General features: G+C 37.7%; 1 protein-coding gene across 1 annotated transcript in view; it reads left to right on the forward strand.

Annotated features, from left to right (window-relative positions):
- Nucleotides 1-14,541, forward strand: part of brwd1 (bromodomain and WD repeat domain containing 1) — a 30,578-nt gene extending 16,037 nt beyond the window's left edge. Inside the window, exons 18-42 of the mRNA XM_073817475.1 lie at nt 58-243; nt 359-542; nt 813-903; nt 981-1,121; nt 1,204-1,277; nt 4,301-4,523; nt 4,750-4,866; nt 4,993-5,100; nt 6,113-6,237; nt 6,348-6,430; nt 6,559-6,670; nt 6,742-6,803; nt 6,924-7,079; nt 7,488-7,608; nt 8,029-8,154; nt 8,263-8,332; nt 8,410-8,463; nt 8,959-9,084; nt 9,294-9,446; nt 9,548-9,717; nt 9,823-9,965; nt 10,867-11,004; nt 11,079-11,393; nt 11,503-11,640; nt 11,997-14,541. Of these exons, the coding sequence (XP_073673576.1) occupies nt 58-243; nt 359-542; nt 813-903; nt 981-1,121; nt 1,204-1,277; nt 4,301-4,523; nt 4,750-4,866; nt 4,993-5,100; nt 6,113-6,237; nt 6,348-6,430; nt 6,559-6,670; nt 6,742-6,803; nt 6,924-7,079; nt 7,488-7,608; nt 8,029-8,154; nt 8,263-8,332; nt 8,410-8,463; nt 8,959-9,084; nt 9,294-9,446; nt 9,548-9,717; nt 9,823-9,965; nt 10,867-11,004; nt 11,079-11,393; nt 11,503-11,640; nt 11,997-13,432 (4,652 nt within the window). The 3' untranslated portion in view covers nt 13,433-14,541. The remainder of the gene's footprint in view (nt 1-57; nt 244-358; nt 543-812; nt 904-980; nt 1,122-1,203; nt 1,278-4,300; nt 4,524-4,749; nt 4,867-4,992; nt 5,101-6,112; nt 6,238-6,347; nt 6,431-6,558; nt 6,671-6,741; nt 6,804-6,923; nt 7,080-7,487; nt 7,609-8,028; nt 8,155-8,262; nt 8,333-8,409; nt 8,464-8,958; nt 9,085-9,293; nt 9,447-9,547; nt 9,718-9,822; nt 9,966-10,866; nt 11,005-11,078; nt 11,394-11,502; nt 11,641-11,996) is intronic.
- The last annotated feature ends 2,289 nt before the right edge of the window (nt 14,542-16,830 follow it).

Here is a 16,830-nt window from a genome sequence, read left to right on the forward strand (position 1 = left end):
TCACTGAAAAAAACTATGATCATGTGTTTCTGACTGCCACTTTTAAAAATGTTTCAGGTGATGGTGAGGTCGTGGAGCAGGTGATCAGTCAGCAGTCTGCGGAGAGCGAGGAGGTTCGTCACAGCGCCTTGGATTTTGCCATCCGTCAGCTTCAGGAGCACCGGGAAAGACATGTTTCAGCTCAGCCAGAGGGTGGCGTTCCTGCTCCTGCCCGTGTGCCAGAGCCCGGGACTCCCCGCAGAGGTGCCTAAATGTTAAACTCCATCAGTATTTAGTCTTAGAGTGACATCTATTTGTGTACATTTGCAGTTGAAGCTCCATAAAGTTTCATCTAATATCACTGTGTTTGGTCGCACAGTGTCGCTGAATGAGCGCATGGATGTTCAGTCTCCACCTAATGTGGGTTTACGGCGCAGCGGACAGGTAGAAGGAGTCCGGCAGATGCACCAGAATGCTCCACGCAGTCAGATGGCCACAGAGAGGGACCTTCAGGCCTGGAGACGCAGGGTGGTGGTGCCTGAGCTTACGACAAGTGGCTACAGGTGAATTTTAATATTTAATATTATTCATTTATTCTGTCTATATACACATCAAACATGGTATTCGGAAATTATATTATATCACAAGTAGTGCTGGATTCTTTTTTTTTCACACTAAAAAATAATAAAAGCTAAATTTTCAATTTGCCAACTGGTTGTTTTTAGAAATGTAAACATGAGAGTTTTTGGTTGACCTTTAGATGGTATAGATGAACCACTGCACTCTGAATCTACAGAACAGATTTAATTGACTAAATGGCTTGTTCTTTTTAGGGCGCAGGAGTCATTCAGAATAGCTAAGGGCGAGGAGGAGGTCACACTTTACAACACCAAGAGAAGAAGAGTGACCCACGCTACCTTCAGGGTACAGTTCTACCTCTTTATGCACTGTATTATTGGTTTTGATGTCAGCACTGAGTAAACATCCTGTTCTGCCCATAGGATGATTCTGATGATGAAGAGCAGTGCCTCAAACGTGCGCAGTCACGCAAACGGCAGAAGAATAAAGAGAGTAAAGAGAGTCTAGCTGATGAATACATCGAGTTCTCATGTGAGGAGGGGGAGGAAACTGCATCTTCAGAGGTTGAGTGTTTGTTAGTTTACTTTTTAAAATATTATTGTGCCATATCATACATGTGTATAATAATTTGTGTTAATGGTGTAGGGCAGTGAAAATGAGGGCAGTGATGCTGATTCGTCTGTTGAGGATGAAGAGGAATGGAGGAGTGATAGCTCAAGGTACTTGTTCTGCCACCATAAGGTGTATAACATCTGACACTACTTTCCAATAATACTGCACAGTAAATCTATTGAAAATTAAATGCATAAATGTTCAGTTACAACTTTTCAACTTTTTTTTTTTCACTAATACTCAATCATTGCAAATAGTCAAGTAGTGGTGTCTAATTTAATAATATTTATGCCCTTTTGATAATTTGTCACTTTAATAATCTGATATCTCTGCTAGCATCATTATATTATTATTAATATAGTAATTACATGCTATAATGAAAGGGCACTTCAAGCATTTTGAAATGCTTGATAAATTGAAAATTGGGGTAAAGTACTATTGCATAATAAATTCTTATTTGGAAATTCTTATTTATTATTATTATTATTATTATTATTATTATTATTATTGGGTGATAAAACTAATGATAATTCTAGAGATAGACTTTGCCTCTATAAAATAAGAGTTTGGTAAATGTGTTGGTAAATGATATGTTTATGTGCCAAAAGTGGAACAAAACAGGGCTACTCATTTGAACCACGCTACACAGACCATTTATTGGCTATTTACAACGCAGCGTAAGCTTACTAGAGCGGACATGTTTACTCGCTAATTAGTTTTGGTCACACGACTGCTAAAAATCACTTGAATTCAGGGTAGAACACAAATGATTTGCCATCATTTTCCATAGATTTACTGTAGTTAAGACTAACTGCACCATGGTATTGTGGCGGAAATGTGGGATATTTGTATCAAATTGTATTAATAATGTAGACATGTATTAAAGGAGTAATGAAATATACGGGGTTTTTTTTAACAAGCTATAGTGTTTGTGACTTAGGCTAAATGTATTTAGACTACTGTTTTTCATATAAATACCTAGAAACCATATAGATACACCTTTACCATGGTATTGGAGGTTTTTAGTATTGCAGCCTGCACATCATAGTCAGGCAATGCAAACCTGCTTCATGATTTGAAATAATATTAATCTAGAAGTAAGGAGTCATTTTTAGTATTAAGAAGTTTGTTTTAACGAAAAGTGACTGGAAAAGTTTAAAGAATTTAAAAAAATGTGACTTTGTCATGTTCTGACAATAAAGAGTCGTTTAAAATTGTCCTGGGTGGTTTGACCAAAAATCTGGATAAGGTGTTTTATATATATAAATTAGGGGTGGGCATAGATTAATTTTTTTAATCTAGATTAATCTAGATTAAATCTTGGAATTAATCTAGATTAATCTAGATTAAAATGGCTAATTTGAATTCTGCTGAAGGCATTCAGAATATGTGTGCTACCCAAATAATGACTAAAAGTAAGTCTTTGAGAATGGATCATAAAGCTCATAAAGCTGTTCTATGTTAATTTGTTGATGAAAATAAATTGTTCAATTAGATGTACTTGTGTTTACTAACTAACTAACAATGAAATTATTTTTTCTACCTATTAGATTGTGTGTTTTTTTAACGTCAACATCTACCCAACCCATTACATGTTACACCGTACTTTTATTTTGACAGGTTGCCATGAAGTTTCTGTGTCATACAGTATGATATGATGCTAGTTTTCTCAAATGAAACGGTAAAAGTGACACTCACAGCAGTTTGGGAGATTGAGTTTATTTGTTCATGTGAGATGAAAATGCCAAAAATTACCGGGAGCGTCACGTGTGTTTCAGAATGCGTGTAGTAAAAGCTCGTCTCCGCCATGCATACATACAGCTAGGCAAACGGAACATATCAGATTCATATTAAAACGGTCTTTTTGCATTTCAGTTTTCGCATACACTAGTCCATATCGCGATTTGAATTAAGTGACAGACCAACATTTGATTTATGAATCCAAAAAACGACGAATTTACGTGGCATTTCGCGCTATAGTAGATTCTGTTTTCATGAATGGAGGACGACGCGATCCCGTCTGTGTTTTGGTGGAGGAGACTTAAACGCGCGACCATATTCGGTATACATCCGCGTTAAACTATCAAGGTGAAAGTCATCATAGCTTGCGTAGTTTAGACCCAGCTCCTAACCCAAATTTGAGAATAGATTAACGGCGATATTTTTTTTATCACACGATAAGAGTTTCGCGTTAACGCAGCACGTTAACGCCGATAACGGCCCACCACTAATATAAATATAAGGATTCTGGCAGTTTGACGGTTATCGCGGTTTTTCCCGACTGTGACTTTATATTAATCAGAATGCATTAAACAATTGCAGAACCACTGCATTTTAATCACAATCCAAAGAAACGCGCTACATATATCAATGAACATTTTTTGATATTAATTAGATTGTATATTTTCAAAATTTAAAGCAAAAACAGAATGGTCTGTCTTTAGTTTTGTAAAATTATGCTAAATAAAACATTTGAACCAAACAAAAACAGCAGATGGGCTGAATGAGAATGCAGATCCACTGTCTGACAGCAGGTGGCGCTTATGGAACAGCAGCAATATGTCGTTTTTTTATCCTATTGTTTACTGTATTTATTTGTTTGGCCAGTGTCGTTGTGGGGTTTTTCGGTTATTTTGCTGTTGTAGGCTGTAAGGACCTTTGAAAAACTTGAAATCATGTGGTGAAGTGATAGACATGTTATGTGGTCAAGAGCTGCCTGAAACCATGTTCGCTGTGTGTTTCCCTGAAAATAATGCACACCATTACAACGCTTGTCAGCCAATCAGATTCAAGCATTCAACGGACCCGTAGTATAAATGGTAGTAAGATAAATATGAATAGCATCTGAACTTTTCTGAAGGCAGTCCATTCCCTTCAGAGATGCATTCATATAAACCCCTCACCCCAGTATTCAGAATTTTTATTAATAGTTATAAAAGGTTTTCATCCATTAGCCAGTACTGTTCCAAAAAATAAACTGAAATTAACTTAAATTCAGTCGACTTTTAAAGGAACATTGTGAATTCAAAATGAGGACTTTATTTTGGTCAGGTTAGGTGTTTTTCATTTTGTCTTCACTAGCATATTCATGAGGAAAGATTTACATGTCTCTCTTTATTCATAATTGAAGCCACTCCTCCAGTGATTATTCCGACTGGATGGCAGATGCAGGAATAAGTTTGCGACCAACTGCGTCTCCATCTTCACGACGACGTGCACGCCGCAGAATCAGCAGCTCTGAAGAAGAGGATGAGGAAGATGAAGATGTAGCAGATGAGGAGCAAACCATAGATGAAGAGGAGCAGGTGTCTTCACCACGAAAGCACAAGAAAGCCAAAAGCAAAACACCAAAGGTGTACAGCACATTCATTACAGTCACTATTACAGGTTCTTTTAAAATGTATCACCTTGGTGCTAAATTACTTTTTAGTTTCCTCAAATTCCTAGTTGTAACACTCTTATTGGCTAGCACTTAATTTGGGTCTGTGTGTGGGGGGAAAAGTGTTTGGAAAAATTATTTGAAAAATAACTATGGAAGTTTAAACGCCCTTTTTTTTTTTTTCAATTTGTTGTCTTTAGCTACCAAAACAGAGACCACCTATTAATAGAGAAATCTCAAATGAGTTCCGTCCCTCTGCATGGATTACTGATGTCATTCCCCGAAAATCCCCCTTTGTCCCTCAGATGGGAGATGAGGTACAGAAAAAGCTCTCTCATCTGTATTAATGTACAGTTTACCCATGTCTAAATCCAGTGTTCCTCTTTCTGTTACTTTTTATTATATTTACTTTTTTTTTTTTTTTCCTCTAAATCTGTGCACAGGTCATCTATTTTCGTCAGGGTCATGAGGCATATGTGGATGCAGTCTGTAGGACTAATCTGTACCCGATTAACCTAGACAGACAGCCATGGAAGAAGATGGAGTTAAGAGTAAGATCAAAACATTCCTGGGATTTTTCTGACACTTCCATTTTGTATTGCTGTTGTTATTAGATGAATCCCTTCATAAATGCTTTGTAAAAGTTTACATTGATCTAATATTAACAGTATGCATGCATACGTACTAATGTCACATGTCAGTAGCTATGTTTTAATCATTGTATTGTTATTGGAATTTTGGCATATTGCGTAATAATTTCTGTAAGAAAACATTGGTAACTAAACTAATACCACTCATGATATGAAATGCCTGAGTTAAAGTTCATTATAAAAAAAAATCTGTATAATTACTTCCCAGAACTGTCTCGCACAATTAAGTTCCCAGTGTTTTTAGTAGGGATGCACTGAAATGAACACTATTGACCGAAGTCAAACAAAATTAAACACTGGGCTGAAGGCCAATTACAGAACACAGTTTTTTGGGTTTTTCCCCCACGTTTTTTGCCATTTTTTTTTTTTTTCACCTTTGCAAAAATGAAGTAGCCAAAATTAGCTTTTTACAGTTTTGTCTTGCTTTAAAAAAACAATTAAATTCTTATGTAACCTTGAACATTTTTAACATTCTAGTAGACCTACCAACAAAGCTCAAATTACCTTAAAATTAATAACTTAGTAAAATTATATTCTTTGGCCATTTTTAAATCAGGCATGTGTGTTTTTTTTTTTTTTTTTTTAAAGTACAAGTAAATGCAGCCTTGCTGAGCAAAGGCGAATGTTATAATGTATTAATAGAGCTTTTGTAATGATTGTTATCATAACTTTTTGTCTTACTATTTTATTTTACAGAACAACAGTAAAATTACAATGCTAACATTTTATGTATGCTGACATTTATATTGGTGGAAAACCCACAAGAAGACCTTAGTACTACTTTTTGCTGACAGCAGCAGATTTAGGAATGATTCTCATTACGCTGTTTTAGTGCAGATTTTCCTTGCGCTTTTTTGGAGATGTCTGGCTTTGAAAATCACAAATCTTTATTATTATTATTTTTTTATACCAGGACCAAGAATTTGTGAAAATAACAGGGATCAAATATGAAGTGTGCCCTCCAACCCTGTGCTGTCTGAAACTGACCCAGATTGATCCTGGAACAGGCAAAATAACAGACCGATCCTTTTCAATAAAGTAAGTTGGCGAGATATGGCAAGATATGATACTTAAAAAATATTGGCAAAGATGCCACTTGGTGTAGACTTTTAAATTTTAAGTTAAGTTTGTGTTGTTTTTTTTCTTAGATATCATGATATGCCGGATGTAATTGATTTTCTGGTGCTGCGTCAAAGCTACGACGAGGCACGAAACAGAGCATGGAGTTCAAGTAAGTTTGAAGGCATTAGTTGATTGAGTTTATTTTGGTGCCCTGCATCAAAATTCAATCATTCAGTCTTCTACAATAAAACATACTGAATCATGTCTGTCCTGGATTTTATGCTTTGATTTTTATAGATGATCGGTTTCGCTCTGTAATCGATGACGCCTGGTGGTTTGGGACCATAGTTTGTCAGGAACCATATCAGTCCGAATATCCCGACAGCCTTTTTCAGTGCTTTAAAGTCAAGTAAGGCCAAACTGAATTATCGGATGGTGTGCTGTAGTTCTTTGGCATGTTTTAACTTAATTTTTTTGCAGGTGGGACAATGGTGAGATAGAAAAGCTGAGTCCATGGGACGTGGAGGCTATTCCTGAAAACGGTAATGCCGTCCACTTGAGTTACTTGGTTTTTTTCCTCAGTTGAGATTCAAATTTGCTTATCCGCAGTCTTAGCAATATTATTTCTACGTTAATATTGGGAGTTATTTGGGTTTCTGCAGCTGAACAGCCGGAGTCAGCGAGTGCAGGAGTGCCAGTGACAGATGAGGAGATGATCGATATCCTCTATAAACCTCAGGAGGGTGAATGGGGGGACAAGGGTCGAGACCGAGAGAGTGTACGCATCATTGCAGGCATAGAACAGCTTGTGACTGTGGGTGCGTTATCCTATTTTATCCTTTGTTTTTTTTTGTTTTGTTTTTTCCCTAATTTTTGATGAACTACTTAGACTTAAAGGGATAGTTCAGCCAAAAATGAATACCATCATCATTTATTCTAATGGCATTTCAGTTTTGTTCATTTTAGGAACTCAAATGATTTTTTATTTTTATTTATTTTTTGTTTTTTTCAAAAAGTTTTTCTTCAGAAGGTACAAAAAGTTAAAGACATTTGACATAGGCTTTCAATGTATGGACAAAATTGAAAATTAAAAATATTTGGAATTGTGTTCCAAAGATTAATGGTGGACTTCTGGGTTTGGAACAACATGAGGGTGAATAAACAATGACAGAAATGTCACATTTGTGAACCCTTTAAATGTGACTTATTTCTGTCCTTTTCAACAGAGATCACAGCACCTTTCTCTGGTCCAGTTGACCTCATTCAGTATCCTACATATTGTGCTGTCATTGCATATCCCACCGACCTTAACACCATCAAACTGCGGCTCAAGCACAACTTCTACAGGTTTGTAGCTTAATAGTTGTCCACCTAAAAATATAAAATGGTCACCATTTGCTCATCTATATAACATTTCTCTTTGTGCTCCTCTTTTCCATAAAACTCATAAGACTTTAATTCATTTTCTAAACACATTTTTTTTAACATGAGGGATTTCTTTCACCATTGAAAGTCTGTACCACCAAGACTTTGACTCAAAAAGTTCATAAAAACATTTTATAAAAATATGAATTTATTTAAATCTAGGTCTACTTTTTTGTTTTTGTACAGAAAAGAGCAGTTTCATAATTCTTCAAAATGCCTTATTTTCCACAGAAAGAAAGTGTAATGAGTGAATGATTGACAGTTTATATTTCCCTGATTTCCATGTCATTAGTGTTTGTTTTGCCTACTTTTGGTGTGTTTTAACATGTTCTGGGTTTTTAGGAGACTGTCTGCACTGATATGGGATGTAAAACACATTGAACAAAATGCCAAGACTTTCAATGAGCCCCGCAGCAAGATTGCACAGTCTGCAAAAATCATAACAAATGTTCTGCTGAAGTTTATAAGGTTGGTCCTTAGGGAAGATCCATGTGTTTTTTTTTTTTTTTTGTTTGTTTGTTTTTTTTTTTTAACTGTAATTGAGTAAAGTGTTTTTTTTTTCCTTCACGGTCACAGTAAACCACACTGTACAGATATTATGGAGATCTACAATGCCGTTGAAAACATGGAGTACTCTGACGATGAGGTGAGTGTGTTTGTTACACTTGTATTTTATTTGCCTTTTGCTGGAATACATGAGATTCATTCAGATGTGGTTTTCAGGACAATGATGACATTGATGCCCCTGGAACCTCTGCTGGACAAAGAGTTCGCCAGGTATTTTTATATATATACACACACACACACATACACACACACACACACACGTTGTGTTAACATGTTTTATGGGGACATTCCATAGGCGTAATGGTTTACATACTGTACAAACCGTATTTTCTATCGCCCTACACCTACCCTCGACCTAAACCTAGCCCTCACAGGAGGTTGTGCACACTTTTACTTCCTCAAAAAAAACTCATTGTGGTGATGTATAAGCCTGTTTCCTCATGGGGACATTTGGTCCCCATAACATGATAAATACCAGGTACACACACACACACACACAGTACACTATACTGTAATAGCAATTTTTGAACGGTAAGATGTACTGCTCGTTGATAGAAATTTCAACAGAGATCACGTTACATTGTCAATACCCTAGTATATCTACTCTTTGATTTGAAATTCCCACACCAAACAATAAACAAAGAGTTTGTTCAAATGGGAAAATAAATGTGTTAAAGAACCTGCTTCCTGTCTTGGTTTTGTCAGCCATCACTGGAGGTTGTGCTGGACAGGGACGCATGGAAGGACCAATGCAAACGTTTACTGGACTACATGTTTGAGTGTGAGGATTCAGAGCCGTTCCGGGATCCTGTAGATCAGAGAGAATATCCTGTAAGTCCAAAAAAAAAAAAAAAAAACGGTAGAATAATCTTAAGGAAGTAGTTATTTGTCTTAATCTGGAGGTGTGGATTTAAAGGTGGGATCAAGCATTGTCAGTAGAAGCGGGAAATGTATATATTTTGTAAATTTGTATTTTTTAAATGCTGCATGTCCAACAGTAATTAATAATGGTTTGGTATTGGTCATGTTTTTGTCTCCAGGATTACTGTAATATTATCCACACCCCCATGGACCTTGGAACAGTGCGGCAGACACTTGAAGAAGAGCACTATGAAAATCCCATAGATCTTTGCAAGGACACCAGGCTTATTTTTGCCAATGCTAAAGCCTACACGCCAAACAAACGGTCAAAGGTAATGCATTAATATCTTGGATAATCTTTTTTTTTTTTTTTTAGTGCTTTCTTTCTTCTTGCAGTTGCATGTTGATGTTTTTGTGCTGTTTGACTTGACAGATTTACAGCATGACTTTGCGACTGTCAGCATTTTTTGAGGAGAGTATACGCAAAATCATTTCTGACTATAAGACTGCTGTCAAAAGTAGCTTGAAGCTGCGACGCAGTCAGAGATTCAGGAAGAAGTTACAGCATCAGGAGTCGGCTCCTTTAAGCCAAGGATCCACACGGTAAGCGGATCCCCCAGCCTCCATGTATATGCTGTTTTCTTTTATCTGTTATTCTTATTGTTTTCTGATGAATAGTTGAAAACGTATTTTTCCTCATAACACTAGTCAAAAGAGGGCTACTATGAAAACTCAGGAAAATACAGAACAGTCTACAGCCAAATCTACCTCAGCCAAAGTGTCTGGACCAGAGCGCCGCAGAGTCAATGAGGCCAAGGATACCTTCAGACAAAGTGGCTCATCTTCCTCTGGTAATAAACAACTCGTGAAAATCAGTTGTTTCTAATATTCAAATATAACGAGTCACTCTGCTGCACATTTGCCTAACAATAACACCTGTGGATGATCAATTCACTTGAAAATGAAAGTTCATTTAAATTAACTTTTATTTTTAGGTGGACTGCCCATTCATGTGAAGATGTTCTAAAACGGTTTAATCATCTTTGTTCTGTGGAACACAAATTGAGAAATTTATGAAGCTGTAGTCTTCAAAAAAGGACACAAAAGCCATAAAAGTCTTTGAGCAGACTTAAGAAAAAAAATCCGATCAGTCTAAGTTGTTCATAATACCAGGCTAAATTATTTTTTCGCAAAGAGGTACAATTGTTTCTGTTGAATGCAGAAAGCTTTAATGGACACTATTCTTTAGACCCACCAGGTGGCGCCATTATTAGTTAACCATGTTTAAAAGACAATCAATTTAGAAAAAAATTCTAAATAAAGGTTAAACAGATTAGGTCAATTTCTAATTATAGACCTTTTTCCTAATAAACGATGAGCGCCGCCATTACGAATTCTAACGTCAGACTGGATGCTCTTCTGTTCCGGTTAGGAACCCATTCAAATAAAGTCGGCAGTTTCATGTCATTCAAACACTCATTAAACTTTGAGTAGTAAGGTGGTAATGACGGTCATTGCGACATTGCAAAGTAATGGCACTATAGAGCCATGTGCTTTTTAAAAACATTTTAATAGGTTTGACATTAGATTAACAGCTGGGAATATATGCTACTTTAACTAGAAACACTGGAGAGCGGAAATGCAAAGCATTCTTCAGTCAGGCGTGACTTCTGCATTCAGGAAAAATGTCTATAGTGTGAATGACTCTTGAATGAATATTGGGCTAAAGACAATTTGTACTTTTCAATATAGGGTCTGATCATGAGAGCAAACAATCTCTGAGTCGGTCGGATGAAGATGAAGAACCTTCATCTTCGTCTCGTGTCTTCAGACGAGAGACTAGAGCTACAAGAAGAGCTGCACAGAATAATGGAGCAAAACGGAGACATGGTAGGATCCTTTAGACAAATCCTTCGGTGTTTTATTTTGTGCAGTTGGCTAGAAATGTACCTTGTGTATCTTAGAGGGCCATGCCAGGATGAATGGGCACAGCAGGTCACACGAGCGTCAGAGACCACGACCCTGCAGCGATTCTGACCAAGAGTGTTCACAAGGCTCTGACGCTTCCGAAAACGAGTCATCATCATCGGTCAGTCGCCGGCCGAGGACCCGCAAGACCGCCATGGCAGCAGTAAATAAGATGAAACTCATGGATACCCTGGAAGAGGATGAAGGCTCAGATGAGGAGGAGCATAGAGGCAGCACCCGACCTGCAACTCGTGCTAGCAAACGCACTGCTGTCATTCAGAGCAGTTCTGATTCAGAAGGAGGAGGAGGAGGTATGAACATCTACTCGGCTTACATTGAAGTGGATATAAAATAAATAAAATACTGTATATAACCTAAACATACATTCTTTTTTTGTTATTGTTATTGTTCTTCTTACAGAGTCAAGTGAAAGTGATGTTTCGGCCAGTGAAGAAGAGAAAAGTGATGGCAGTGCAGACAGTGATTCATCTGCTCAAAGTAAAGTGGAGAGTAGAACTGCTGGCCGCAGACCATGTAGACGATCAGCAGAGAAAAAGGGTATGTTTGGAAGAATCCCAACCACTGTTGAGCTCTACAGTCAGCATGAAATCCAGATTTTTTTTTTTTACTTACACAATCCTGGTTTTGCACAGTTTATCATTTAATATGTTATTCTTAAGAAGCAAGAAAGTCTGGCATTTTAATGAAAACCCATAAAAACAACATGCTCATCTTGTTCAGGCTCAAATAACAATGGCCTGCTTACTAGGACGAAAGTTTAACTACGTTTCCAGTCCACTCAATTCCTCTATAAAATTAAGTTTTGGCCTTTGACATTAAGTGTTAACGAGTCACTGACATTAAAGAAAGATTAATTTCAACATTGTACTTTATTCCCGTATTTCTATTTTTAGAAACTTCTCCTTTCATTAATGGACACAGCACCAAACGGCAACGAGTGGAAAGTGAGGACAACACAGATGATAGGGAAAGTCAGAATGAAAGCGTGAATGAGGAGTCGGACGAGGATCTCTTTGTCAGGCGGAAGTCCACCAGGAAAACTGCAAAAGCCGCTGTCAGTAAAATAAAAAAGTTGAATGACACCGATGTCGAAGAAGAAAATTGTTCCAGAGACAGACGTCAGAAAACTTGGCCAAGCCAGCAGGATTCTGAAAGGAGTTCTGATGAGGATGTTGAGGTGTCCAGAACTCAAAAGCATCCTCATCAAAACGGAAGGAAGGTAAATGCAAAAGAGCTGAGGAGGAGTAAAGCACCATCAGAAAGCCAAGAACACGCTTCTCCCACTAAACAGCAAGTTACCCATAAAAAGACCTCAGTCACAGATGCATTAACATCAGCCACCCAGGACTCAGAGGAGCTCAGTGATATTTCAGAAAAATCTGTTGCACACAGGAGGAGAATCAAATCAGAAGACGAAGAGAATCAAAGTGATGGCGAGGAAAGGAGGTCACTTAGGAACAGAAAGTGTGCATCCAGTGCTTGCAAAAAGAAGCTTGAGGCAAAATCGGATGCCTCCAGTTCGGAAAGTGAAGAGAAGTTAGATCGAAGACGTAGGAAAAAGGAGGATACTTCCTCTGATGATTGGCAAAAGAGTGACGCATCGGAGGAAGACAAGAAGGCACATCGGAGGAGGAAGCCTTGTCTTACAGTTGCATCCAAAGGAGTCTCTCTTAGAACTCTTCCCAAGAAGAGCTACAATATGAAGGACTCTGATGAAGATTTCAATCTTGAAATGGAGATTCAATCGAAAAATGGAAAGAGCAAGGAGCGGTCCAACTCCAGGGCAGGGAAACCATCAGGAGGTAACTCCAAAAGAAAACGTGGTGACTCCACAGAGTCCGAAGATGCAAGCAACAAAAGTAGTAGGACCAGTGATGAAAACGAGTGCATGACATCTCAAAGAAAGCATGCAAAACGCTACAAGCGCTTGAAGGGCTCAATGGACTCTGAGAGTGACTCTGAATCTAGGTGCAAATCGGAGAATGGTAGGGAGCGATGGTCTCCGGAGAAGCTTCCCAAAGCTGCCCGGCAACGACGGAAGCAAAGTGAAAGTGACGAAGGAAGCAATGATGATGTCAGTGTTGATGACGGAAGTGACTCTGAGAGCGAAGAGTCTGGAGAGTCTGAATCAGACGCCAGCTCAGGTTCACGGAGCAGTCCAAAAAGAAGGCTAAGAGATCGTGGACGAGGAATCGCACGATCCAGGAAATGTCAGAGAGATGTTTCCGACGAGGATAGCGATGTGTCGTATGGGAAACCTCGACGAGCCACACGCATTCGGACCAGAAATAGAGGCAAGCGGACTGTGAATTACCAAGACAGCGAATGAAGGACTTGGACAGTTGAGCCATGCAAGAGACACTAACTGGAGACCTTGAAGACACATTTGATTGTCCCAACATAAAAACAATGGTAGTAGCACTGGAGTCCTCAATATACTGTGAAATCAGTTTCATTCAGGGATATTTATATTTTCTATGAAAAAAAAAAAAAAAAGAAGAAGAAAGAATTATAAATGATGTATTTGATTTTCTGGTTTGGCTGTTCAAACCAGCCCCATTCTGTGATTCGGCCAACAGGAAAGACTGCATAAAGAAGCATTGTTTGCTTGGGTGCTATCTTAATATACCTCCTGTAAAATCGAGCATATTTGCTGGCTTGCACTAAAAGGCACACTGTAATGAGGTATTTTATACACTAGTTCTGCATTAGAAACTCAGGGGTCAACTACGTTTACCATATTCTCAGACTTGCATTTGATTTTTGCTTTGTTTTTTTGTTTCAATTATTAGCTCTAGGATTTTAGTGTCATTTTCGATATGAGCATTTAGGTCCAAACACTTTACGAAAACGAACAAGTCATCTTTGGCGCTGACATACAAATTCTGTTTTGTCACTGTTAAAGGGATTGTTGAGCCAAAATGTACAAATGTTTTTCTTTGTCGTCTGTCACCTTTTGGTTCCTCTTTGTTTGGTTTTCTCTGACCATATTTCCAGGTTTCTGAGAATCAGTTTGTAGCAAAGCATTGTATATTTAAATTCCTCTTTCAAGCATTACTTTTCTTTTTGTATTAGAATGAAATGTATTGCCATTGAACTATGAATTGGTACCTATTTGCTAAGTACAGTAAATCAAATGAGTACTTCCAGCAAAGTACTGTGATTTCTCATATTGGGAAGATGTTTTAGTGGTCTGTGTTGCATACTTTCAGTATTAATTCATTTTCAGACTTAACTTATGAACAGCAATTAACTTTTGTACGCAGTCTTTGAAATGTGCATCGCAGTTCATGTCATGCCGTTGTCAATTGGAATTTTGCTTAATGTCTTTTTCATAAGAGCTTCTTTAGTACAAGTTTCCCTGAGGGTAATGAGCTTGTTGGCTGCCTGTGAGAGAGGAATGACTTCCTAAGAATAAAGTACTGTTTCGGGTTGGAATCGGAAGGTTTTTTGTTTGTTTTTTGCTTGAAGTTGATACAGGACAAACAAAAGGCAGTTTTTTTTTTTTTTTTTTTTTTTTTTTTTTTTGCTAAGTATAATCAATGCACACATGTTCCCAGTATGGAGACCAAATAATTTTTTTTTTTTATCTGAAAATTAAATGTAAATTAAACATGCTTGTGATACAGGTAAATTATCTAGTCTAGTTTGCAAAAGTCTAAAAGTACTTTTGGGGTAGCTGTTTTATACACATGCCACCTAAAGGTCAAACCCCTTATTAATGGATATAATAACCGTGAGGAGGTGAGGGGGGGTTAAGGTCGGAAAGGCAAATAGAAAATCAATGAATTGATTCACCATAAAAGTAAATAAATAGTAAACGAAAGTTTGTTGAAAAAAAAATACTACGTTTAGGCAATGCTTAAATGTTATTACTTTTATTTACATTCTGATCTGAATATCACAAGAGCAACTGTGCTGTCGTTTTGAATAGGAGTTGTCAAATGATGCAGGTAATTGCTGATCTACTGCATTCCAGATGTCTGCAGTTTGAGAAACAATGAAGTACAGCGTAATATAAGAATTATATGTTAAGACACTGTTTTATCCTAAAGTGACACTGAACGCTGTTTGTCCCAATTTTGGAACATGGCATTATATATATATATATATATATATATATATATATATATATATATATATATATATATATATATATATATGAAAAATGGGGGCCAAAACACACACTGACCAAAATTATAAAAGCAACACTTTTGTTTTTGCCCCCATTTTTCATGAGCTGAACTCAAGGATTTTTCTATACACAAAAGGCCTTTTTCTCTCAAATATTGTTCACAAATCTGACTAAATCTGTTTTATGCCAAGTTCAGACTGCATGATATTAGCCCCGATTTTGACTCGCCGACAGGTTTTGAGAAATCGCCGACAAATGCCCGAAATCACAGGCAAATCGGTGCTCGTTCACGCGAGTGACAATCACACAGTGTGAACTATCAAAGACGCGATCTGAGAGAATCGCCGATGTGTCGCCGACACCCATGAGATATTTGGCATGCTAAATATCTGAGGGGTGTTCCAAAAAACAAATTTACCAAATAAGCCAGGCTTGTTGTCACTTTATTTGGCTCAAAATGAGACAGTGAGACAGTAACATCCAGGCCACAATATCAACAAGCATAGCTTCGGCTTCTTTTCTTTTCGCTGCAAATGAGTGCACATGCAATTTGTATGACAAGCTTCTTGTGGGCTGCCACTTTTTTTTTTAAATAATAATCCCAGTCTCACGTGAAAACTTGCACGCCTGACCTCACGTTGTTTCCATGTCACTTCTCGCGTGTGTTTGGTTGTGAGACGTAGTTAACGGACCGGGACAAAGTTTCGGCGATTCTTCCTATTGTAAAGTCATGCAGTGTGAAAAGATCTGTGACACGATTGCTTTGAAAATCGTGCAGTCTGAACTTGGCATTAGTAAGCACTTCTCTTTTGATGAGATAATCCATCCACCTCACAGGTGTGGCATATCAAGATGCTGATTAAACGGCATGATTATCAAACAGGTGTGCCTTTGGCTGGCCACAATAAAAGGCGACTTTAATGTGCAGCTTTATCACACAGCACAATGCCACAGATGTTGCAAGTTTTGACGTACAAATTCTGCATGCTGACTGCAGGATTGTCTTCGAATTCTTTTGTGGCTTCTGCCTCTTTTACTTTTTCTTCAACTTATTTTATGGCTTCTGCCTCTTTAACGTTTTCTTCAACTTCTATGGCTTCTGACTCTTTAACTTTTACTTCAACTTCCATGTCTTCTGCCTCCTCGACTTCTATGGCTTCTGCCTCTTTGACTTCTACTTAGACTTTTTCTTTTATTTCTTCCATGGCTTCTGCCTCCAACTTTGTCTTTGACTTCTTCTATAGATCTTGCCTAGGTTTTACTTTGATTTCTTCTACTACGACAGTTTCTTCGACTTTTACTCATTCGAATTCTTCTATGGTTTCCGCCTCTTTGACTTTTTCTTCGAATTCTTTTGTGGCTTCTGCCTCTTTAACTTTTTCTTTAATTTCTTCCATGGCTTCTGCCTCTTTTACTTTTTCTTCAACTTCTTCCATGTCTTCTGCCTCCTCGACTTCTACTTTGACTTCTATGGCTTCTGCCTCTTTGACTTTTTCTTTGACTTCTTTAAACATTTTCTTCGATTTCGACTTCTTTTGTGGCTTCCAGCTCTTCAAATTCTTCTATGGCTTCTACCTCTTCAACTTTTTCTA

The sequence above is a fragment of the Garra rufa genome, chromosome 14 (genome assembly GCF_049309525.1).
Source record: "Garra rufa chromosome 14, GarRuf1.0, whole genome shotgun sequence".
In the NCBI taxonomy this organism is placed as follows: Eukaryota; Metazoa; Chordata; class Actinopteri; order Cypriniformes; family Cyprinidae; genus Garra; species Garra rufa.